This window comes from Cheilinus undulatus, linkage group 14 (genome assembly GCF_018320785.1).
Source record: "Cheilinus undulatus linkage group 14, ASM1832078v1, whole genome shotgun sequence".
NCBI classification, from domain to species: domain Eukaryota; kingdom Metazoa; phylum Chordata; class Actinopteri; order Labriformes; family Labridae; genus Cheilinus; species Cheilinus undulatus.
The window spans coordinates 47,470,621-47,495,800 of NC_054878.1; the positions used below are offsets into that span (position 1 = coordinate 47,470,621).

The following is a 25,180-nucleotide window of genomic DNA, read 5'->3' on the forward strand; positions in this document are numbered from 1 at the left end:
GGCAGTAAAATCTGCTCCAGGATGTGTGGGCGTGTCTGATGAATGAGCTGAAGCCACGCCCACTTAGGAGGAATACAATCCTTTCAATTAAAAAAAGCTACAATCTGATTGGAGGAAAGCTCTCACACTATTAGCCCTGCCCCTTGACCTTACATTGACCTTATGATCAGAGCAGAGCTGCCTGTCTCTGTGCCAGAGAAGAGACAGAAGAGAGTCATTCCCTACTGTGGGCTTGTGACATCACTAGTCCTCATATTAGCCCCGCCCACATTAAACCCAGCCAGAAAAGAGGTGAAAAACTTTCTATTGGTCCAAATCCAGAATTCAGTCCTACGTAGATCTTAGTGTTTTCACGTTTACAGCAACCATATTCCAACACAACTAGAGCGTCAGGACAAAAACTTTGGATTTCACTCTACAGGGTCTTTAAAAATTGTACGTAATGCCCCTTTAAAGTCTAGCAGGAAGGTGCCCTGCTTCCATGATGTGACCCTCCTGATGTAAATGAGTCTGATATCCTGCTTAGATCTGGCCTGCTGGACGGATTAAAGAAAATATCAAACAGAGACATATTTCCTGTTTCTGATAAGACGATGGACGATGAGACGGAAAGTTTCCTGGTTCCTAACTGGTCCACAGGTGCAGCAGGAGCAGCTGAAGAGTCAGATGTTATCTATGTTTTGACATTAAATGCATCCGTTTATGTATTTAAATCAGACTCCTGCACTGTTGAGTTTAAAAGCAAGCTGGGATGATTTTACCCTGAAGTCAGACTTGCAGGTACCAAAGTCCGCCAAGGGTGCTGTTCTGCTTAAACGTTTGATGCCAAACAGTTCCCTTTCCTACCATTCCTTTTAGCTTTTTAATCTGTCTGTAGTAAGGTCCTCCCCCGTTTTAGCCAAGTTTCAATCTACCAAAAGTTATTTTTTTCCAAAATAAAAGCAGGAAGTAAAGTACATTTATCTTAAGACAGTATAAATGACTAAGTCAACTAAAGGTGTTCCTAAGCGTCTATTTCCCTATTCGGCTAAATGCTCATTTACATTTCGTTTTACCGACTAGTCTAAAGAAGAGAAAATCCCTAGAAAACAGTCAAATTCCTCACAGCGTTTCCCATCAATATGGACTCAAGTTTAAAATGTTAATAACTGGGACTATCTAAATTCAGCCCTTGTTAACAGACGTTTCTTAACAGATCTAGTTTTAATTGTCATGCAAATTTCATCCCATCAACACATGAACATTTTCCTTTAATTTCCATTTAAGAATCAATAAGAAGAATCTGACTCCAGTGTTTCTGCTGAAACTGTGAGTTAAATAAAGTTTAAGTTGAATGAAATGAAACCCTGTAAAGTCTGGACGTGGTTCAGTCCTCGTTCAGAGTTCTAGGTCTACTGTAGTCGATCAGCAGGACCTTTCACTGTCGTCTGTAGGCGGCTGAGAGCCATTAAACATCGCTGACATCTCTCACTCACTCGCCATCATTCACTTCTCTACCTGGCCTTGGTAACCATAGAAACCAGTGTAGCTGAGGACTCATCACCTGGGTGACAAAAGAAGGAGCCGTTATGGTTAAAGTGGTGATTCAGACATAATCATATGCTAGCCACAGATTGGGGGTAAATTATTTTTTTATGTGGTGAATGGAAAGCTCTTAGTTTTACACTTTAATTTCTATGATTTTAGACCTAGCCTACGTTTTTCATTTATTTCCCCATCAGTCAGTCTCCTATTCATACTTCAGATTACTTACTAATTGAAATAATGTCTCCTGTTTAAAGTTTTATTTTTTCACAAAATAAAGTCAAAGTAACCAAAAAAGTTTAAGGGCTGAAATAGTAAAGCAGCCAGAGAGAAAGGCCTGGAAATTGATTTTACAGTTTTTTTTTTTTTTTTACCTGTTTTGTATTGAAACTAGAGCCCTGTGCAAGACTCTTTTCTTGACCTTGCTGACCATTAATACCTGCAGCTAATGCTGTCCACTCCTGCCCACCTGCAACAGGTGTGTCAATCCCGCCCCCACCCCACACAGATTCTTACAATCTACATTAAAAAATCAGAATAAGAGACAAAGGTAACATAGGCATGTTCAATAAAGCTCCACCCTGATTAAGTTTGCTCTCTGAATGAAGGAAACTAAGAAAACAACCATGTCCTTGTATTATCCATGCAGCACACTTTCATCAGCTCTCAGAGACAGTAGACTCATCTATAGTCCATTTTTACTGTTTTATTCACATCTCCTTTTTTAAAGGTCACATATTATGCAAAATACACCTTCTCAGGCTTTCTAACAAAAACAAATACTCGGCCCTGTCCACAGTCCCCCCAAGAATCAGAAAAATCCATTCCCTCCCCCCTCTCTTTCTCCGATTTTCAGAAAATGTGTGCTGAAACAAGCCATTCTCATATTTTTCCCCTCATGATGTCAGGTGGGAAGTTAGCCCCGCCCCCAGGTTCTGTTGGCCCTCCCCACTTGGAAAAATGTTCCGCTCTTCTGAGAGGAGGATCAGGAGACCCACATCAATTAAGCCATATCCATTTCCTGAGAGGGGCGGAGTCAGGGGCGGAGTCAGACAGCTCGCTGACACAGAAACAGCTCGTTCTTATCAGGGCTGAAACAGAGGGGTTTTAGACATGCAAAAATCTAATACTGGAGTGTTTTTTCACCAAAATACTTCACAGGCATGTTTTGGGGACCTCTGAGACCGATATAAACTTGTCTTAGAGGGGCAAAGTATGTGACCTTTAATGTGAGTAGGGTTGTTCTGATACCAGTATCAGAAATACGTCTGATACTGCTTAAAATGCAGGTATTGGTATCAGCGAATACACAAGTTTATGCACCAATCCAATACCATATGGCAGGGATGTCAAACTCAATTACAGCAGGGGCCAAATTCTGAATTTGGGTCCAACCTGAAGGCTAAACAAGGCCAACATTCAGCCATAAACTGTCAACGTCATTTTCACCAGTCATGCATTATGGGAGAAAAAAAACCTTGATAATTAATGATTTTGAGATTTAAAAAAGTAAAAATGGTAGGTTTAAAGGCACAAAATCTGAGGTAAAAATTAAAACCTACCTGCTCAAAAGGCATTTAAGTCAAAATCATGTTTTAAAAGGCAAATATATGAGTAAGAAAGTTTAATTCATGATTTTTCAGGGTCAAAACATGAGATACTAACTTAAAATCATAAGTTTTAAAGGTCAAAATCTGAGAAAATTTTCAAAATAATTGGTTAAAATGTCAAAGCCTGAGAAAATCTAAATAAATTCACCGGTCAAAATATTACTTACATTTAAAATTTAGGGAGACAAAAGGCCAAATTATGATAAAAGTCAAAGTAAGGAGCTGAAAATGTCAAAACGTAAGAAAAAAAAAATAAAAATGAGTTAAATTGTCTAAATATTACTCAAAATTTTTAAATTGAGAATCAAAAGAGTTAAGAAAAAAGATAAAAGGTCAAAAATGTGAATTGAAAAGGTCAAAATATGAAATAAAAAAGTCAAAACCATAACTTTGTCTGATAACTCTGAGATGTAAAATCAAGAATATGAAATTAATTTTCCCACATTCCTAACTTTTTATGTAATTATTTTAACTTTTTTTATTTTTATGACAGAACAAGGATATTTCAAATCATCAGGGTTAGGTTTACATGTTTAAACTGGAGGAAATCTGCAGATCAGAGGGCCAGTTATACTAAAAATATGACATGATCTAGCGGGCCAGGTACAACTGTACCACAGGCCAAATTTGGCCCCCGGGCCTTGAGTTTGACACCCCTGCCATATGGTTTGGCTTTATATTTTGCTTTGTTTAGCCATGCTAAATGTTAGTGCTATAAACCAGAAATAGTTCTTCTTCGCTGCTGGAGAGCGGGTCATGCACGGGCTTCCACTTTCACTGCATAGAAGAACCAGAGGACACACTGCAGCAGAAATGATTAGTGGCTGTGTGACAGCTTTCCTCTGAATGTGATCGTTAAAACGCCTTCCAGACCAGCGCTGTCATACATGACAAAAACTGACACAGGTTATCAAAAGTTAACTAACTTTTGAACCATCCATCACTGCCCCTTTCTTGTTTTTCCTCCTGAAGCTAGCCGTTGTGTCGTCCCAGTGATGCTATTGATGCCTTTGAATCCCTTGTGGCAGCTTTTTTCAGTGAGCCTGGAACGTGTGTGACTTTTGAGGACTTTTCATGATTAAATCCACACCAGTAAACCCGATATTAAACGTCTTTTTATCCACTTTAATCAAATTATGATCATTTATTATTGCTAGCCTGAGTGTGTCAACAGTCGTGTGTCAACAAAGTCTGATTATTATGAGCTTGTAGCAAATGGAACGCGTTCAACTCAAGTGCGACGCTATTCCCACCTCCAACATCTGACTTCTGGGGTAAATGGTCCCCAAACATTTTGGGAATCCATAGAAAATCTGTACATATCTTTGATTTTTTCTGGCACCAGTTTTGAACCTGAACACCCAAGAAGTATTCTGAGAGCTCTGAAGGACAATTGGAGCAACGGTGTGGTGTGCAAATCAACACAGACAGACAGACGGACAGACACGCCACCAATTACAGCAGTAAAATATATGTCAAATTGTTAGGATCTTATTTACCTTACCTTATTAATTGTCCTTACTTACTATTTTGGCTTGTTTAGATTTTAAAGCACTCTATAGCTTGATTTTTAAAAGAGAAAACTTGTTAATATTAAAAACAACATGTATTTTATTCATGGAGCTATGTTCCAAAGTTATAATTGTAACTGAGAGATTCTCTTTAATGATCTTTAAAAAAGCATAGCTTTAAATTAGTCCAATCTGAACACTTTTAATCATAATAAAGAAATACTCTGGCTATTTTTCATGAGATTAAGTAATAAATAAAGACAATAAATTATCATCCCAGTCTTTTTTGTTACCAAAAGGCAAGATAAAAAATAGCTGATATATTGGAAGAAATGTTCCCAACTGCAGATACCAACAATAAACATTTAAAGCAAATATCTGCAGAAACAGAGCTGAAGAGGACTAAAAATAGATAAAATAAGAGCAAAGAGGGTGATTACACAATCCAGAGGGTTGTGCGTGTTTGTATATATGGAGGTGGTCAATGTGGCGACTAACAGGGAGGGGAACTTCCCTACTACTGCTAACACACACTAAGACGGAGCAGAGAACAGATGACATAACAGTCATTTCAACCTCCAAACCCCCCACAGACACAGCTCACAGCTTCACGATGTGGACACAAAAGCAGGAAGGAGTAAATTCCCACCATGATGTCATTTTGTAGGCCAAAGTGAACCCACCTTTTCCTCATAAAACAGCTTCCTGCTGAGATTTCTCTCCTGGGTTTAAGATCAGTTCAGAAAATTAGCAGGTAGCTGTGATATTTAAGCACCAAGCAGCAGGAAGGGGAAGTAGCTCAGCGTGTTTACTCAGGCTAACAGGTTCAGACAAATATTTGTTGGTTTCAGTCAGAGGACATCGCCTCAAGCTCTGAGAAGAGCAAGACTAGTAGGTAAAACGTTTCGAGGCTGCTTAAATCAGTCATGTATCCGTACATGCCCATGGTTTAAATACAGACGACTGTGTGTCGGATGGCGTGCTGCGTTTTGCATGGGCGATTATTAGCGCTTTCACTGTTGCTGCAGTAAAGACGATGAGAGCTGAAAAGATCATGAAGGAAAGGTAATGAAAGGTAATGCAACAATGTGGTTTCTGGTTGTTTTTATGGACTTGATGACCAGCACCGAGCAGACCTATTCACTGATTGAGCAAAGAACCCTGCCTCCTCCTCCCTGTGTAAGAGCTGCTGTCAGATGTTGACAGTCAGCTGTGAGCTGCAATGGTCTGACTCAGTATCATATGAGTAGTTCTGCAGCTGGTCCACCTGCTCAATTTTAGTCAGAGATAGTTTAAACCACTGATCATCAACTGGTGGCCTGGGGGCCACATCAGGGCCCCCAAAGCTTCCTGTCCGGCCTCCGAAAGATCATTAAATACAGAAAGGAGGGAAAGAAGATTTTTTTTTTTTTTTTTTAAGATTTATTTTTGGGCATTTTTGTGCCTCTATTAGATAGAGGAGGACAGTGGATAGAGTCAGAAACAGGGTCAAGAGTGGGGCAGAGACATGCGGCAAAGGGCCTCAGGCCAGATTCAAACCCAGGCCGCCCACGTACATGGAGAGCGCCTTTAACCACTAGGCCACCTGCTCCTCAGGAGGGAAAGAAGATTTAAGAGTATCCTTTTGCTTTAAATGTCTGCAGCTGTTAAATCCATCCCAATTAACATTCAAATAGTTTTAGAATGACTAACCATTTGATCTGTTTTTACAGAAATTTACTGTCATAATTGGTCAAAATTACTCCATATTTAAAAAATGGTTAAGGTTGGCAGAAGTGTTGCAAAATTCGCAGAAAAAGTTGTGAAAAGAGGCTAAAATGTGTCAAAAAATGGTAAAGGAGGAAAAAAAAGGGGGCAAAGGGTTTCAAAAATTGGGTACAAATGACAAAAAAATTGTGCAAGAAAGTTAAGGGGTTAAAAGTGGCAAAAGTTGATAATAGAGTGGTATAGAGGGGATAAAGCATGCAGAAAATTTGTTTTAAAGGGGGTTAAAATCTTTCAAAAATTGGGTTAAAGAGGCAAAAAAGGGGGGAAAAGTATCAACAATGGGTTAAAAGTGGAAAAATGGTTTTAAAGTTGCAAAAATGGTTGAAAAAATGTAATAAAAGAGGTTAAAAAGTGGCAAAAATAGTAGAAAAGTGGCAAAAATGGATAAAAGAGTGGCACAAAGGGGATAAAACATGCAGGAAATGTGGTTTAAAAGAGGTTAAAATCATGAAAAAATTGGGTTCAAGAGGCAAAAAGTATCAAAAAGAGTTAAAAGTGTCAAAAATGGGTTAATATTGGTGCTAAATGACAATTAGGGAGGGCCAATTCTCTGTGATTTTCAGGGGTCCGGCCAATCCTGTTGTCAGGCCTGCTGCATTCTAGATAATAGGGATAGATCTCACTGGTAATGACTAAAAATGTCCTGTAGTTTAAAGGAAAATACAAATACTACTGCAATAATATTTCAGTCAGACCAAAATGTTCATTTAATTTTTGTGTATTTGAAAATCCGGCCTCCCAGCTCTCTCCTCATGATTCCAGTCCAAAACATGACTCCACCCCCTCCGTGCTGACATCATAGCCTTGTTGGGACATGGTGGCCATCCACCAACCATCCACTACTCCTCCATCTGGACCATCCGGGGTTGCACGGCACTCATCAGTCAATAAGACTGTTTGAAAATGAGTCTTCATGTATTTCTGGGCCAACTGCAACCATTTCTGCTTGTGAGCATTGGTTCTGCCAACCTTAAAGCATTTTTTAAAATATTGACCAATTATGACAGTAAATTTCTGTAAAAACAGATCAAATGGTTAGTCATTCTAAAACTATTTGAATGTTAATTGGGATGGATTTAACAGCTGCAGATATTTAAAGCAAAAGGATACTCTTAAAATCTTCTTCCCCCCCTTTTCTGACTTTGATGATCTTTCGGGGGCCAGACAGGAAGCTTTGGGGGTCCTGATGTGGCCCCCAGGCCGCCAGTTGATGATCGGTGATATAGAGTTTCTGACTGATCACTTTCTTCCATGAAACAAAAAGAAGAACTGTGCCTTCTGTAGCAAAATCATCTTCATGCATGACAATGAAACATCTCATGCTGCAAAGAATCCCTCTGTGTCATTGGCTGCTATGGGCATGAAAGGAGAGAAACTCATGGTGTGGCCCCCATCCTCCCCTGACCTTTAACCCTACTGAGAACCTTTGGAGCATCCTCAAGCTAAAGATCTATGAGGGTGGGAGGCAGTTCACATCAGAACAGCAGCTCTGGGAGGATATTCTGACATCCTGCAAAGAAATTCAAGCAGAAACTCTCCAAGAACTCACAAGTTCAATGGATGAAGAATAGTGAAGGAGATATCAGAGAAGGGCTCCTATGTTAACATGGAACTTGGCCTGTTCAGATGTTTTTGGTTGAAATAGCTTTGATTTCAGTAAATATGACCTCCTAATGCTGCAAACTCAACAAATGACCATTTTTACTTCTTCACAACTTATAAAATGTTACAAACTTGGTTGGGCATTATCATGTGGAACAAAATTATAAAATTTTGTGAAAAATAGTTATTATTGGGAGGTTTATTCAATAACATTTTATGAATCAGTAAAATCAATACTTCAGTTAACAAAGCAATCAGAAGAGGAGAGAGAGGGAAAGTCAGCAGGACAGTTTTAAACCAGGACATCATTTGTTCTTCTGTCTCTGTGGATAAGTCCTGTTGTACAGATGAGCCTACAGTAGGAAAGCGTGTCAGTGTTAGTGCTGGAGCAGGAGTTAGAAACACATCTACGCTGTAGAACAGGTGTTGGGGTGTTAAGTGATAGCGGTAAAACCAGGAGATGGTGGGAGATAAAATCTGAGAACAGATGTTGAAACGACATGTGAAGCCTGAGAATCTGCTCGTCTATGCAAACGCTCTGCATGCATGCAGATTTAATAAAATAGATACAATGATGAAAGAGAGATACTTCAGAGTAATGCTGAGATTCCTTCTCAAATGATCAGGTTTCCAGGAGTTCTTTCTGTGCAACACCTCCTATAGTTCTCCGCTCTCATGACAGTGTATTAACAGTGTGGCCGCTCCAGTTTTAATAAGAACAAAAAAGTCAGAGACTTCAGTTCATTGGTGTCTCTCTAGCTCAGTGTTACTCAACCCTGCTCAACCAAAGAGCCAAATTGTTGAAAAATACCCCTGCAAGAGCAAATCTAAGCAGTGAAAAGTGGTGAAAAAAAGGGTAATTAAAAAAAATTAAGGCGCGCCGGTAGTCGAGTGGTTAAGGCGCATGCCATATACGCAGGCGACCCGGGTTCAAATCCGGCCCGTGGCACTATTTCCTGCATGTCTCTCCCCGCGCTCTCTCCCCTGTTTCCGACTCTATCCCCTGTCCTATACTATCGAATAAAGGCAAAAAGGCCAAAAATAAATCTTAAAAAAAAAAATTAAAGCTGGTTAAAAAAAAAGGGCAAAAAGCAGCAGAAAATGACAAAAACTGTGTGAAAAATCACAAAAATGGGGATAAAAGTGGCAGAAATGGGCAAGAAGTACCAAAAAAATGAATTACTAGTGGCAAAAATGGTCCTAAAGCAGCAAAAGGTGGCAAAATATGAGGGAAAAGTTTTTAAAATTGGCAAAACGCAGCACAAAGGTGGGAAAAATGGGCAAAAAGACGCAGTTTAAATGGGCAAAAGGGGAAAAATGCGAATTGCATAAAGCCAGATAAAAGAGGCAAAAAAGTGGCAAAAATTGGCAGAAAGTGGCAATAGAAGCACCCCAAAATGGGCTTAAAGCAGTGAAAATGGATTAGAAAGTGGCAAAACTGGAAATAAGGGCAACGGAGACAGACATAAAATAAAGGTTGACAGGTAAGTTTGACAATTAAAGCCTGCTGTGTAAGTGTGGGAAACAAACTGATTAATGTGACTTGCAATGGATAATTTCTGAGGTCAAACTTTCCCTTTTTAAAGTTTTCTGGGTAATAATATTTCAAATTAAGTCATAAAAGAGCCACAAATCATCACAAAAGGGCCACATGTGGCTCCAGAGCCACGCGCTGAGTATCACTGCTCTAGCTTGATCATAAATGTTTACGTGATTACAGTGAGGAGCAGTGTCAATAAACAACGCCAGTTCAGAGGTGAAAAAAACTGCAGGTCCCCAAGCGTTCACTTGAGGCTGTCCCGACAGAACAGGCAACATAAATGCTTGGTTACAGCTCTATTTTTTGGGGGACTTTTTCGTGCCTTTATCAGAGATAGGAGGACTGTGGATAGATTCGGAAACAGGGAGAGAGCGGGTAGAAACATGCAGGAAATGGTGCCACAGGCCGGATTCAAACCCAGGCCGCCTGCGTACATGTTGCGTGCCCTAACCACTCAACTACCCAACTACCAGACGGGACAGTTTGCAGCTAATTAGGTTAAATGTCAACAGGTCAGTCACATGACTGGGTATAAAAGGAGCATTTTAGAGAGGCAGGGTCTCTCAGGAGGAAAGATGGGCTAAGGTTCACCTATCTGTGGAAAACTGAAATATCTAAAACTGTGGAAAATTTTCAAAAAATGTTCCTCAATGTCAAAATAGTGAAGACTTTGAATCTCCCACTATCATCAAAAAAGTCTCTGTGAGGAAGGGACAAGGCTGAAGGGGCCCTCAGGGGCCACTGCATTAAAAACAGGCATGATTCTGTACTGAAATCACTGCATGGGCTCAGGAACACTTACAGAAATCATTGTCTGTCAACACAGTTGGCAGTGCCATCCACAAATGACACTTAAAGCTGGATCATGGAGAGAAGAAGCCATATGTGAGCAGGATCCAGAAACAACGCCGTCTTCTCTGGACCAAAGCTCATTTAACATGGACTGAGGAAACATGGAAAACTGTTCTGTGGTCAGAGGAAAGCACAGACGCCATGTCCTGTGGACTAAAGAGGAGAGGGAGCATCCAGCTTGTTCTCCTGGCTCAGGTCTAAAGCCTGCATCTCTGATGGTATGAGGTTGCATTAGTGCCTATGGCGTGGGCAGCTCTAACATCTGGAAAGGAACTATCAATGCTGGAAAGTAGAGAGAGCTTTTAGAGCAACATATGCTCCCATCCAGACAACGTCTCTGTCAGGGAAGGCCTTGACTATTTCCATGTACCACTTCCATCACAACAGCATGGCTTCACAGGAGAAGAGTCCGGGGGCTGGACAAGAATGGGACAACATTCCTCCCCCATCAGCTGGTCTCCTCACTCCCCAGATATTGACAGACTGTTGTTAAAAGAAGGGGGGATTCTACACAGTGGTAAACTGATATGTTGTTTATGTTCTGTTGTGAATAAAATATGGTTTTATGAGATTTGACAGTTATTTACTTCTGTTTATATTTTACACAGCGACCCAACTTTTTTGGAATTGAGGTTGTAATACATATGCCGAAAGTATGCTTTCAAGTTTCAGAGGGCCTTTGACTACAGCAGAGATAGAAGAGAAGAACTTCTATCTGTGAAGATTGAAGTATTTCAGACTAAGAATGGCGACGATCTCGTTATTTTTGTTTTATTTTGATTTTCCATCTTTGGCAAAAAAACAGCATCTCAAAAAAAGACACATACAGGTAAGCACACCTAACGCACGTCTTCCTGTTTCAGCTAGAAACCAGAAGCCAAGCTGAAGTCTTCACACATACCTTCTGGTCCACGATGGAGCAGACGAGCTCTCTCACAGCAGACAGTGAGTGGTCCCCGGGTTCCAGCGTAACCGTCTCTCTTGTGAGTCCTATCTGCAGCAGGAAGGAGACCCCGAGGATGGACCCTCTGGAGCTGGTGGGGCTGGGGGCCGTCTGGCTGCCGTTGGACAGCCGGCTGCAGAGGGTGGCGGGCGGGCTGGGGGACGGCGACGGGGTGGGTGGGGACGCATGCTGAGGGAGGGTGGAGAATGACCGCGGGGAGGCCGGCGGCAGGGGCGGGCTGTTCTCGGCAGACATTGGCTGCTATCTGTGACGTCGTCCAGGCAGGAGGAGGACGTCACGGGGGGCCAACAACATCCAAAAAAAAATCGCAGATACTAAAGACTTTTAATCAGGCGAGCATCTTCTGGATCCTTTTTCTTAATTTGTTATTTTCATCACTGCAATCCTGAAGGCTAAGTCTCTTCTTACTGTTTAACATCTCTGAGGTCAAAAAGAACAGAGAAGAGAAATGAAACTTCAGAGATCTTTGAGAGACTCAGATCCTCAGGTCTGCTGCTGGACAACCACTGAACTCTGCAGATGTGATGTTTCTCTTCTCTGTTGTCACCGGCCGCATCTGTTTAGAATCAAAGACAACAAAGAAAATTAAGGTACTCTGTGATTATTTCACAACAGCTATGTTCTAGAGCAGTGCTTCCCTAACTTGCACCGCATTCCAAATTATCATATATACTTATATACACTTGGTATATTATTATACCTAGGATCTAGAGTTTCTGACTGACCACTTTCTTCCATGAAACAAAAAGAAGAACCATGCCTTCTGTAGCAAAATCATCTTCATGCATGACAATGCTCCATCTCATGCTGCAAAGAATCCCTCTGTGTCATTGGCTGCTATGGGCATGAAAGGAGAGAAACTCATGGTGTGGCCCCCATCCTCCCCTGACCTTTAACCCTACTGAGAACCTTTGGAGCATCCTCAGGCTAAAGATCTATGAGGGTGGGAGGCAGTTCACATCAGAACAGCAGCTCTGGGAGGATATTCTGACATCCTGCAAAGAAATTCAAGCAGAAACTCTCCAAAAACTCAAAAGTTCAATGGATGCAAGAATAGTGAAGGTGATATCAGAGAAGGGCTCCTATGTTAACATGGAACTTGGCCTGTTAAGATGTTTTTGGTTGAAATAGCTTTGATTTCAGTAAATATGACCTCCTAATGCTGCAAATTCAACAAATGACCATTTTCAGTTCTTTACAACCTGTAACATGTTTTGTAAACTCTGTTGTGCTTAATAATGTGGAACGCTGCATTCTGAGTTTTTTCATTTTTGAAAAAAAAAAAACAAAAGTTATCATTGGGAGGTTTGTTAATTAAAATCTGAATTATGCTGTAACGCTTGATGACTGTCGTTTGCATCGACTATTTAGGAAAATCAGAGAAAAATGTCATTTGCATAATAATGTAAAACACGGCGTATAACACATTATTTACATTAAAAGTCACAGAAGAAAAAAAAACAGAATCCTGTGATTCTGTAAAAATTCAAAATAAAAGTACATTAACTATATTTGTGAGCATAAAAACATCAAATCTAAATAAGTAAATAATGATTTATAAAATAATAAAAAATAAAAGTAAATTAACTATATTTATGAGCATAAAAACATCAAATCTAAATAAGTAAATAATGATTTATAAAATAATAAAAAATAAAAGTAAATTAACTATATTTATGAGCATAAAAACATCAAATCTAAATAAGTAAATAATGATTTATAAAATAATAAAAAATAAAAGTAAATTAACTTTATTTATGAGCATCAAAAAAATCAAATCTAAATAAGTTTATAATGCTATATAAAATAATAAAAAATAAAAGCAAAGTAACTATATTTATGAGGTAGTGGTGATGTACTTTTGAGGCCAAAATTTACAGAAAGAATTCCTCATAATGTCTCAAATCTATGGACGAAACAAGTGAATACAGCACAGTATTCATTCAATATGGATTTTTGTTTTTATGATCCTGATAAAAGAAAAAATGTAATTGAAAACAAAACTCGATTAATCGCCCATCACATCTGCAGACAGCTGACCGTAGGTGATCGGCTCGGTGATAGGTCAATGAAAGCATTATCACTGATTGACTGATAACATATATTTTAAATAAAATTACCCGATAAAGACCAGGGCACCTCTACAGATACTGAACATTTTAGAGTTATGGTGATTTTTGAATGAAGTTTAATTAATTACACAGTTTGATCCATTTGATGCTAAAGCTCACATTTGGTACCGAACGAGTCAGTTATGATGCTTATATATCGATGTTTACACCTTCAGTGTGAGATTTGAACACAGTAATTATTGAAATAACTAAACTGTATGAAGTTTGCTGATAAAGCAACAGGTAGTCACAGCTTTTGAACTCTTCAGTAAAAGACACCGTTACCTCTGAGAACAGGGCGGGTTTTCCGCTTCCATAGAGGCAGAGAAATGTTCGTTAAAGTCCCATCCTAACGGCTCAATTTACTGAGCAGAGCTTCGGTCCGTCAGCTTCCCTCGGTGGTCTGGGTCTTGGCAGGCGGAGTAAAGCCGGTTAGGTGAACCGTTAGACCTTTAACTCCGGTGTCTGTCGTCTCCAAACTTCCCACCCCGGAGGACGGCAGGTCGGACCGAGCGGCAGCAGCTTCATGCGTATCTGATTATCAGGGAGCAACAAACCACCGCTGACACCGACGAGGGGAGGAGCGCTCACTCCGACAGAAGTTCAACTGAACAGACATTCGGCGTTTCTACGAGCAGACACAGCTTACAACGTCACTCAGACCGAATAGAAATACTAAACTTATTCTTTCAAAATATTCTGGACAAACTCTAGTCTAATACTACGGCATGGAAGCAGAGCTTGGTTGAAATTACAAGGCGAGATTCAGCGGAAACAACTTTATTAGCGCAGAGTCAGTCATCTTCTCCAGAATAGACGATCATTGCTTGGTTGCTGCCGCTCTTCGGTTAGTTCTCTGGCGCCATCTCCTGGTAGAATCACTCAACACAGTGTAATCCAGGTTAAACGCACTGCAGTGTTGTGTTGCTCTTCTTTTGCGTATCTGTCACACTTAAATGTTTCAGGTCATCAAACTAATGTTAATATTGGACAGAAATAACCGGAGAAAATACAAAAGTCAGTTTTCATATGATGATTTTATTTATTAAGAGAAAATAGGTACTCAAACCTAGCTGTTAAAGGTCATTGCCCCCTAAACCTAATAACTGGTATTTCCACCCATGGCAGCAACAATTGCAAACCGAGCATTGAGATAACCGTCAATGAGTCTTTCACACCACTGTGGGGGAATTTTTACCCACTCTTCTTCGCAGTATTTGATGGTTTCCATCATGAACTGTCTGTTTAAGGTAATACCACAGCATCTCAGTCAGATCTAAGTCCAGACTTTGACGAGGCCACTCCAGAACCTTCATTTAGTTTTGAGTCCATACAGAGGTGAACTTGCTGGTGTGTTTGGGATCATGGTCCTGCTCCATAACCCAAGAGTGCCTGAGGTCATGAACTGATCCTTCAGGATTTTCTGCTAGAGAGCAGAATTCATGGTTCATGGTTCAGTGGTCCAGGTCCTGGTCCAGACCATCACACTACCACCACCATGTCTGACTGTTGGTCTGATGTTCTTCTGATGAAATGCTGGGTTAGTTTGACTCCAGATGGAACAGCAAAGTTCAACTTTTGTCTGGTCAGGGGGCTGAGAGGGCATAGCAGTTATGTTGAGCCCCATGAACATGGGCAGTCCGGGTTCAGGTCCAGCCTGCAGCTCCTTTCCTGCATGTCTCTCTCCCTCTCTCTAATCCAGTGTTACTCAACCACAGAGCCAAATTGTTGAAAAATAAATTTGGTTTTGGGTTGCCACAATTTAGGTGGTGAAAAGTGGTAATCAAAATAAGTCAAAGGTGGCAAAAATGTTCAAAAAGGGGCAAACACTGGGAGAAAAGTGGCAAAAATGGGTGGGAAGTGACCAAATAATGAGTAAAAAGTGACAAAAACAATGCAAAAAAGAGTGAAAAGGGACTCAAATGGGCAAAAATCAGAATAAAGGTATGGGCAAAAAGTGGCATTTAATCACAAGAGGCAGCATAAAAGGGCAAGAAATGGCAAAAAGGGGCAAAAAACTTCAAAAAGCAGGATAAAAGTGTGAAAAAGGGCAGAAAAGTGGCAAAAAAGGGCAGAAAGTTGCAAAAAGAAGTGGCAAAAATGGGCTTAAAGCAGCAAACACTGGGAGAAAAGTGGCAAAAAAATGAGTTACAGGTGGCAAAATATGGTCCAAAAGTGGCAAAAATCTGGAGAAAAATGAGTGTAAAGTGACTAAAATGGGCAAAAATCAGACAAAAAGGTGGGGAAATGGGCAAAAAGTGGCACTGAATTGAAAAAGGCAGCTTAAATGGGCGAGAAGTGTCAAAAAGGGGCAAAAAAACTGGATAAAAGTGTGAAAAAGGGGAGAAAAGTCACGATAAGAAGTGGCAAAAATGGGCTTTAAGCTGCAAACACTGGGAGAAAAGTGGCAAAAAAGGAGAGAAAGTGGCAAAAATGGTCATAAGGTGGCAAAAACTTGAGTGAAAAATGAGTGAAAAGTGACAAAATGGGCAAAAGTCAGAATAAAGGTGGGAAAATGGGCAAAAAGCATTTAAGAGTGGCAAAAAGGGAAATTAGTGGCATTTAATTGCAAAGGCAGCTTAAATGGGTGAAAAGTGGCTAAAAAGGTGAAAAAAGGGCAACAAAATTGCTAAGAAGCTGGATAAAAGTGTCAAAAATTTAGTAAGTAAAAAAATTGCAAACTACAACTTATTAATGTTACTTGCAATGGATAATTTCTGAGGTAAAATTTTCCTTTTTAAGGTGTTCAGGGGGAATAATATCTCAAATGAAGACATAAACGAGATCATCACAGATGAGCTCCAGAGCCAGAGTTTGAGTATCACTGCTCTAGTCCCTGTTTCTGACTCTATCCACTGGCATGAAAATCCAAAGTAAATCTATAAAATATAACACCCAAGTCTCAGGGATCATCAGGATGTTTTTAGTCCAGACGAGTCTTTGTGTTCTATTTGCTCAGCAGTGGTTTTGGCCTTAACTCTCCCGTGATGCCATTGCTTACAACAAACATTTAAACTGCAAACATTTGTTACGATTGGTCATTTCAAATCTGTCCTCAGTGATTATTTCGAGATTAACTGAAGGTTGAATGAATGAAGGAACTTTGGTCTACTAAGATCAGAAAATGTGATCATAATGTCATCAAGGCCGTGTGAGTAAAACTTCAGATTTCAGAGATTGACATCAGATCTAAAAAGAGTCATTACATCCTTAGGCTTTTTATTATTACCATTTGTGGCAGATGTAAGTGATCATATGCCTGTTTTTGCAGCACTTCAAATTAACAATCAGCTTATTTTTCTGAGAGAAAATGCAGATTTATTCTTTCGTAAGTTAGAGTGAAAACACCAGAAACAATCGCAGCTCTGAAAACGGAACTTTTAAATCATGGAGGATACCGATGATGCATACAGATTTTAATGAGAACCATATATATATATATTTATTTATTTATTTATTTTAAGTGCATTTAGTGATGATATAAAACAGTTGGTTCTCTGACCTAAGGACATGCTTCCAGGATCAGAGTCTTCTTCTTAGCAGACTTCAGTCTGACTTGAAGGAGTCTCTTCTGCAGAGGTGGACCAATTCTTGGTCCATTCCTGGTCAGGGCTCTAGTGATGGTCTGTGAATCTACAGTTCCTGACTTGGCTAAGTCCTTCACTAGTGTCTTGTCAGTTGTTCTGGGGTCTTTAGACACATCTCACTAGTTTTGTTTACAGAGTCTTTGAAATCTTTATCTTCCTTCTTCTGCCAGGCTCGGTCTGGATTGTGTGGCTCTCACTGAATTTCTTGAAGATCCTTCTCACTCCAGACTGTTGGAAATGTGATAACTCTAGATCATTCCCCTGCTTTGTGAGCATCAACTATTCTTTTTCTACGGTCTAAACTCATTTCTTTGGTTGTTGCCATGACGCTTTTTGTCTCCTGTTAGCATCCCGCTAGTAGGTGACTGAGGTATGAATCTTTTTTTTTGTCTTATTTTTACCGCTAGGGTTGGTGCGTTGTTTTGGCTTTGAGTCTGAATGCGATGCATAATGATGCTCTGTAATCACTTTCTCCTTTTTTACTTGTTAAATTAGCAGTTAGCTTAGCAAGGCTAGCAGATAGTTAAAGCCTTTTAGTCCTTTGCTTGTGATGGATGTTTACCAGCTGACTTATTACTTGCTTTTCTAATAAGGTTTAATTTCCTATGTTGTTGGGGTTTGATGTAATGTATTTTTGTAAAGATCTGGGGAGCATTTTTTTTAATCTCACTGGCTTTTTTAGGATGCGATTAGAGGGTAAATGTCTTGTTTATCTGTTAAATTAATGATACAATACAGATGTTTGTAAATACTCTCTTCCTCATCTGCAGACGTTTGCATTTAGTTTTTACATAGATGTGATTAATTTCCTCTTCTTATGTTTCTAAGTGCATTCAAATTTCTGTAAATTTTCCACAAATTTAGCAAAAACAAGCATAAACTGAATGTTTATCTGCTTTTTGTGAACATTGTCGATGCCAATAAGGGTTAAAAATTACAGAATAAAAACATCATCATGTCTTGGTCATGAGAGGCTTATTTTATTGATCCTCAGATAATCAGAGTGTACAAGAAAAATAAATATTGATCCCATAAACATGAAACAATATCCCATCATGACAGGAAACAAATGGAGGATTATCATCATCTTTTTTTACAATATAGATCAGCTGGGCGGTTTTTAAGTGGAAGTAAACAGCTGCAGCAGAGGACAAGGAGGAGTTAATCTTTCTTCTGAGGGAACGCCGCTTTCACCAGCTCGTATACAACATACCCCGCACCTGAAACCGAACAAGCCAGGTTACTTTCATAGTTCAGAAAAAAGAAGTTTGGTTAAACAATGATGCTTGTTTGAAGCAGAAAGTGTTTCTGGATTAATTTCATATTAAATATAAGATAAAAACAAAAGCTGACCTCAAGGGGAGCAGGGAACCATGCTGCTACAACACTGACAGGTCAACGTGTCAGCTGAGTTTAAGACGGATGGAGATTTTCTTACCCAGGACAGTGAGGGCCATCGTCGTTCTGTACAGCAGAGAGTCCAAACTGCCTCCTTTTAAGTGAACCGGCATTCCGTTATCCGCCTGCAGGACATAAACCAGATTAAGAATTTACAACCATGACACAGCAAACTGTAGCACTGAGGGATACTTCTACACACCCACCAACAAAAAACACCCATGATGCAACCACAGTTTGAGTAGACTTAATTGCAGGTTCTGATTATGACACTAAGCTTCTCATGTTAGAAACAAACACGTACAGACCATTTGTCAAATTGCAAAAATCAACGGAACAATTTACGAACAAATTAAAACATTCTTCTGCGGCGCCTCTCTTCCTCTGTGCAGCAGCAGTGGAATTTTTACAGCAGAAGCATCCATGCATTCATCATCTCTTCTCTTTATTGTAATCTGGCTCATCTCTTTCTGTGTCAAATGATGCTGAACGCCCCTGATTGTGAGAGCAAATTCACACCCACAAAGCAGAAAGCCTGGATTAACAAGAGAAAGGGCAGATGCAGCTCGGCGGTACCTGTTGGTTTACTGGAGGAAAGACTGCGGATGCTGAACACGCCATCCAATAATGTACATCAGGTGTTACAGTCACTTCCATGTCCACAGGTGTATAAAATCATCACCTAGGCATGCAGACTGTTTCTACAAACATTTGTGAAAGAATGGCTCGCTCTCAGGAGCTCAGTGAATTCCAGCGTGGTACTGTGATAGGATGCCACCTGTGCAACAAGTCCAGTGGTGAAATTTCCTGGCTCCTAAATATTCCACAGTCAACTGTCAGTGGTATTAGAACAAAGTGGACCAAGCCCACCAAGTTGTAGGCCATGGAAAATGACGGAGCGGGGTCAGCGGATGCTGAGGTCATAGTGTGCAGAGGTGGCCAACTCTCTGCAGAGTCAATGGCTACAGACCTCCAAACTTCATGTGGCCTTCAGATTAGCTGAAGAACAGTGGTAGAGAACTTCATGAAATGGGTTTCCATGGCCGAGCAGTTGCATCCAAGCCATACATCACCAAGTGCAATGCAAAGCGTGGGATGCAGTGGTGTAAAGCATGCCGCTACTGGACTCTAGAGCAGTGGAGACGCCTTCTCTGGAGTGACCAATCATGTATCTCCATCTGGCAACCTGATGGTCCAGTCTGGGTTTGGTGGTTGCCAGGAGAACGCTACTTGTCTGACTGCATTGTGCCAAGTGTAAAGTTTGGTGGAGGGGGGATTATGGTGTGGGCTTGTTTCTCAGGAGCTGGGCTTGGCCCCTTAGTTCCAGTGAAAGAAACTCTGAATGCTTCAGCATACCAAGAGATTCTGGACAATTCCATGCTCCCAGCTTTGTGGGAACAGTTTGAGGATGGCCCCTTCCTGTTCCAACATGACTGTGCACCAGTGCACAAAGCAAGGTCCATAAAGACATGGAGGAGAGAGTTTGGTGTGGATCAACTTGACTGGCCTGCACAGAGTCCTGACCTCAACCAGATAAAGCACCTTTGGGATGAATTAGAAATGAATTACAAATGAGCTTCTGGAAGAGTGGTCAAAAATTCCCAAAAACCCACTCCTAAACCTTGCGGAAAGCCTTCCCAGAAGAGTTGAAGCTGTTTTAGCTGCAAAGGGTGGACTGACAGCATATTAAACCCTACAGATTTAGAATGGGATGTCACTGAAGTTCATATGCCAGTCAAGGCAGATGAGTGAATACTTTTGGCAATATAGTGTAGCTGCTTTAAACATCCATGGAAAATACAAACCTCAAGCCTTTAGCAAGCATTTTAAAGGCCTTTATCAGGATCTGTTAATCTTACTAAAACACGAGTTGTTTCAGGCTTCAAGGACACAAGAAAACAAAAAAGCAAAAAGGCCCGTCCGTGGAGCTCAGTGCATGGCCTACAAACTGAAAGTAAAGGGGTAAGCCTACTTCCTCTGCGCCTTACAGCCTCATTTATGTCAAAATAGGCAAGGAAAGCAACAATAATGGGCCACATTGTTGTATCAAGTCACATTTTCCTCTCAACCTTCAACGCAAAAACTCGAGTCTAGGGGTTTTTAAACTTTTCTTTACCTAAAAAATCTTAAGACACACCATATTTATGGTGATAAATAGCAATAATTCATCAGTGCCTTCAGAGACACCAGCATTTTTGAAAAGCATCTGCAGAGTCACTTTCATTTTCTAACATTAATCTCTTTAAACATACTTTGCGTCTCCAGAAACAGGTTCCTACTAAAGATGATCTCACATCGAGTCTAGGGCTCAACCATTTGGAAAAATAATCTAATTGCGATATTTTTGACCCAATACTGCGATTGTGATTTAACGTGAGTATTTCTTAGGTTCCTCAGCTCACGCATTTTACAGCAAAAACAAGCAATAATTCATTCTATACAATAATCAACACAATATTAGATTCAAATGGGGTAGGACATTTTTTTAAATATCAAATTGTGATGATTTTTACTCATTTTGCACATTTGATATGAACTGTTGTATTAATGGGAATAATCATTTTTATATAATTCTCATATTTAATACGAAAAACAAACAAACAGAGAAAATATTACCTTTCTGTACAATAATATGGCACTAGAATGACAGCATGATATTGTCTCTGCTAAAAAAAAGGTTCTAAACTGGTATTTTGACACAAATTTCAGGTTAAAGAAATATTTCACCTTCTGCAATTTGAAATTTGCAGCGGGCCACATTGTGATTTAATCCAATTTGCCATTACTTGCCCAGCCCTAACCATCTCACATCTTTAAAAGCAGATTGACCTTTTTGGAGATCTCCATCCTTCGACACCTTGTAAACGGACTTCTAACAGCAGTGGTGGCTAAGACAAATAAAAGGCAAATTTCCCGAAAGGCCTCTAACAATTTACTCTCCACAGCACATCATGCAGGCTGGATTTAATGATTGCAGGTTATCAAAAGCATACTCCAGCAGCCACAGCAGTGTTAGGAGTCCAGAAACTAGTTTGTCCACTCTTTACACCTCCTGAGGAAGGTTAAATCAGCTAATAGGGCTTCATTTCTGAACAGTAGTGAAAGCAGCTTACGCCTTGCTCAACATCGATTTCTTTGCTCCTTAAGTGAAATTTCTAAAGTTAAAGCACAGAGATTTGTATTTAGGTATTAGGTTCTCTGCAGTTCAGACACAGTATAGCATGCATAATTAATCACTTCACCACTCAGAGTGCTCTCAGAGTCTTTCTACTTATCTTTGGAGCTAAAATATCTGAGGTTTCAGGGCTTCATGACAAGAACAGACACTAGAGAAATAAAAACAGGAGTATCAGTATAAGTGATACACAAACCTGTAAAGTTCTGACATTTACAGCTTAGCGTTTATCAGGTTTAAACATCTCTACAAAAATGTCCTCTGCATTGTATGGGCACTGAAAAAAAAGAAATTGATTCAAAACATCACATCCATTGTGCTTTGCCTAAATAAAACTACCTACAGGGACATTTTTGAGTGCTGACGTCTCCTTTTCTAGTCTTTTTTGTTGTGCACCTTAAGGAGTTTATTGTTTGGAGGGTGCTCCTTTATTCGCCTTCTCTGTGACCATACTTACACCCAGACACCAACCAATCAACTGGTTGTTTGGTTAAAAATAAAAAAAAAATTATAATAATAATTCAAAGATGATCAGCTTGTGCCTTTCTTTGATCGTATGATCTCCAATCTCTCTATAAGGATAATTATTAACAGAACCACCTGCTCCTGCCTGTGTCATTTCTAAGCATATATCAGACAGCAGGCAGCGTTTATTTACCGAGATGAAGTGAAAAAAGCTCGCAGGTCGGGACTTAATGACCAGGAGACATCGCCTTTTCTCTCCTCTGCTTTTTATTCGACTGTGAGAGACAATAACGCTAACATGAACCCTTAAAAGGAACTCTGCATGATCAGACAAGTTCATCTTGCTGGACAAATATTTGTATCTCGCAAGTGAATACTGAACAAAAAACTCACTAGATGTCTGCATTTTGAGTAAAATTGAGCCCATAAAATCACCAGGAGGCCGCCATGTTTCGGTGCACGCTGGTAGTGTGACATGTTCCGCCGCGCTTCTCTCCGTTCCTATGCACTAACCGCTGTTTCGGATGGTTTATCTGCTTGCAGCTGCTGCTGCCATGACAGCTTTAATATCAGATACAAGTTTGCTGCGTGTTAGTTTTGTCTCCCTGCTGTCAAAGCTCTGTCATTCCTCCTACGTTTTACCTCAATAAAACTCCCTACAGATAACTGCTCATAGTGCAAAGAATTACAAGAGACCTCAAATTTTAAAATTCTCTGTATGTGAGACGTGCAGCCTCTCTGACATGCAGCCTTAACACTGGCTGCCAGTCTGAAACAGCGGTTACTGCAGAGGAACGGCGAGGAGCGCTGCGGAACTGCGATCTATCATTATGTCCCGACACACTTTTGCAGGTGTGCTGAGCTGACTCTAAACAGTTCAAGTTGTTAAAGCAGAATAATGCTTTTAGTCAGGGAAGAACTGCCAAAATAAGGGTTGGCTGCACTGATTTCAAGTAGGCAACTTGGTAGGCCAGATGTTAGAGAACTGGACTTCAGGACAGTGTTGAGTTTATCCAATCACAGTGAGTCGCATAAAATCATAGATAATGATAAAATTCTTTTTAATTATTGAAATGCCCTTGAGTCCTAATTTTCATCAAAATCGTCCTAGAGCAAAAACAGAGGCATGGTTGAAAATGTAGTTGTAGAATCTAGACGGTGTGCAGGAGTTTAATGCCCTTTTTATCACCTACACCAGGGGTGTCCAGACTTTTCATTTGAGGGCCACATGTAGAAATTAATAAGAATGATGGGGCCACTTTCATATACCACACCTTGAGGATATTAAAGTTGGGAACCAATCTAATGCAGATTAAAATATATTTTTAGTGACTGTGTGTGCTCACATGGCTAGTTAGTGGCTGACAAGCAAATAGTCAATTAATTCAAAGATTTAGGGGAGCAATAAGATTTCAGGGGCCCTGGCTACCACTAGCTGCGCAATTGGAACGCTATTGGTGCTGCTGTTAGCTGCAGTAATTAAATAGGGCATTTTACATTTTGCCAATTACAATGTTATCATTTAAAGGGTCATCTTAGTTCAGTCACAAGTTTTAAAAAGTCAATAAATTCTTCTTGTCAAAATGTTTGTTTACAGAATTAGCATGGTAGCACCGCCTTGCACGAAAACTAAGAAATTCAATACACTCAAGCAAAATCTCAGTGTTCTAATGTGGGCCATATTTCATATTAGTTTCTAAATTTTCTGTGGGCCAATCAACAGTATGGCGGCGGGCCATATTTGGCCCCGGGCCATACTTTTGACATCCCTGACCTGGGAGGTTACATTTCAGGTGTTGGGAAATGAGCAGGAGCATTTGGCTCCATGCTAAACCATTTAACATTTTTCCACAGGACTTTGAATCCGGGGAAGTTTCAGCTGAGATGCAGCTTTAGTGTTAAAAATGTCTCTTTCCAGATTTTTCTGAGATCAGACTTTTCCTTTGGTTCGCTCCAAACTGACGCTGCGTAGAAAATAACATTTCAGAATGTGGATTAGAGTATAAAAAGTCCATCCCAGCAGTCCTTGGTGGTTTTACCTGAAAATGCTTCTGTTTGTCCGGGACTTTGTTGTCAACCTGTCTGCGGGCGGTGCTGTAGAGAGTCCGCCGCGCCACCTGGTGGAGCGCCTGGAAACAGCGGCAAAACCGCAAAGTCATCACACATGACACCAAACAAACCGATAAACTCACTGTGATTCCAATAACTGTGATAAATAGTCTTTTACCGTTAAATACAACAGCGCACCGTCGACATAAAGCTCGTGAAACGGCAGACAGGCTAAGCTAATGCTAACTCTTCCGGTCGGCGGTATACTAACGTTATCCTGCTTTGACCCCTAGCTTACATTTTCTAGACCGCTATTTCTGACTCTCTATTTCTTCTTATCACCGTTGAACAGGTCAAACATATTCTCTGGTCGTTAATTATTCTTTTGTATGCGTAAGAAAGACAATAAACTTACAAATATGTGCCTGTTCATCTTTATAGTCCGTCTACAGTCGCCTTCAACGCACAAGGACACAGGAACACTCTACTTCCGCTTTCTTCTTCTTCGCAGAAAATTAAAGGCAGAATGGTCCTGTGCAGCCCCCTACCGGGGGGTCGCGGGATGATTGCCAAAAATACAAAGATTATCTAGAAATATCCTTAAAATTAGTTCTTGAGTTAGAGATGTGCTTTGAAATGTAAATCTCTGCTACATCATGAAACATCGTATTCTTTTACCACCTCCAAGGACAGTGGGGGTCCCTGCTGTTTTGGGGGTCACGTGTTGAAAAGTTTGGAGACCACTGGCCTACCCAGCGAATTTTTGATGACTTTTTCAGGAATGTTGTTGTGATTTTATCGTGTAAGTTTAACCCTTGTGCCCTCCTCAAATTTACTACCCTTCTTACACCTTCGAGGCAAAAATGTACACGTACAGAAAAACTGCCATTAAATCAGCATACATCTTTTTTTTTTTCTTCTAATTTTTTTTTCATTAATATCTTTAACAACTTCAGACCTGCTCAAAACTACCAAACATTCAATCATTTTCAGAAATTTAACCCTTTAAATGCCAGTTTATTTGA

At 40.2% G+C, this 25,180-nt stretch overlaps 2 protein-coding genes across 3 annotated transcripts in view; both read right to left on the bottom strand.

Annotated features, from left to right (window-relative positions):
- LOC121521563 (serine/threonine-protein kinase D3-like) overlaps window positions 1-14,001 on the bottom strand; it is a 78,147-nt gene extending 64,146 nt beyond the window's left edge. For both annotated transcript variants that reach the window (XM_041805647.1, XM_041805646.1), the window contains exons 1-2: window positions 13,767-14,001; window positions 11,308-11,926 (exon numbers count right to left, since the gene is read on the bottom strand). In XM_041805647.1, coding sequence (XP_041661581.1) covers window positions 11,308-11,604 — 297 coding nt within the window. In that variant the 5' untranslated portion in view covers window positions 11,605-11,926; window positions 13,767-14,001. The remainder of the gene's footprint in view (window positions 1-11,307; window positions 11,927-13,766) is intronic.
- A 4,025-nt stretch (window positions 14,002-18,026) lies between these two features.
- On the bottom strand, window positions 18,027-24,681 carry LOC121521805 (cytochrome c oxidase subunit 7A2, mitochondrial-like). Its single transcript, XM_041805969.1, has 4 exons — window positions 24,571-24,681; window positions 24,146-24,235; window positions 18,507-18,591; window positions 18,027-18,288 (listed from the first exon to the last, which is right to left on the bottom strand). Exons 1-4 carry the CDS (start codon window positions 24,586-24,588, stop codon window positions 18,230-18,232), a joined length of 252 nt encoding a protein of 83 aa, XP_041661903.1. The 5' UTR covers window positions 24,589-24,681; the 3' UTR covers window positions 18,027-18,229.
- Between the last annotated feature and the right edge of the window lie 499 nt (window positions 24,682-25,180).

Bases quoted from the DNA above. Each gene is read 5' to 3' on its own strand.
- LOC121521805 (XM_041805969.1), bottom strand. The intron at 18,592-24,145 runs GTAAAACCACCA...TATGTCCTGCAG, and splicing joins ACAAACAGAAGCATTTTCAG to GCGGATAACGGAATGCCGGT. The intron at 18,289-18,506 runs GTAAGAAAATCT...GTTCGGTTTCAG, and splicing joins GATGGCCCTCACTGTCCTGG to GTGCGGGGTATGTTGTATAC.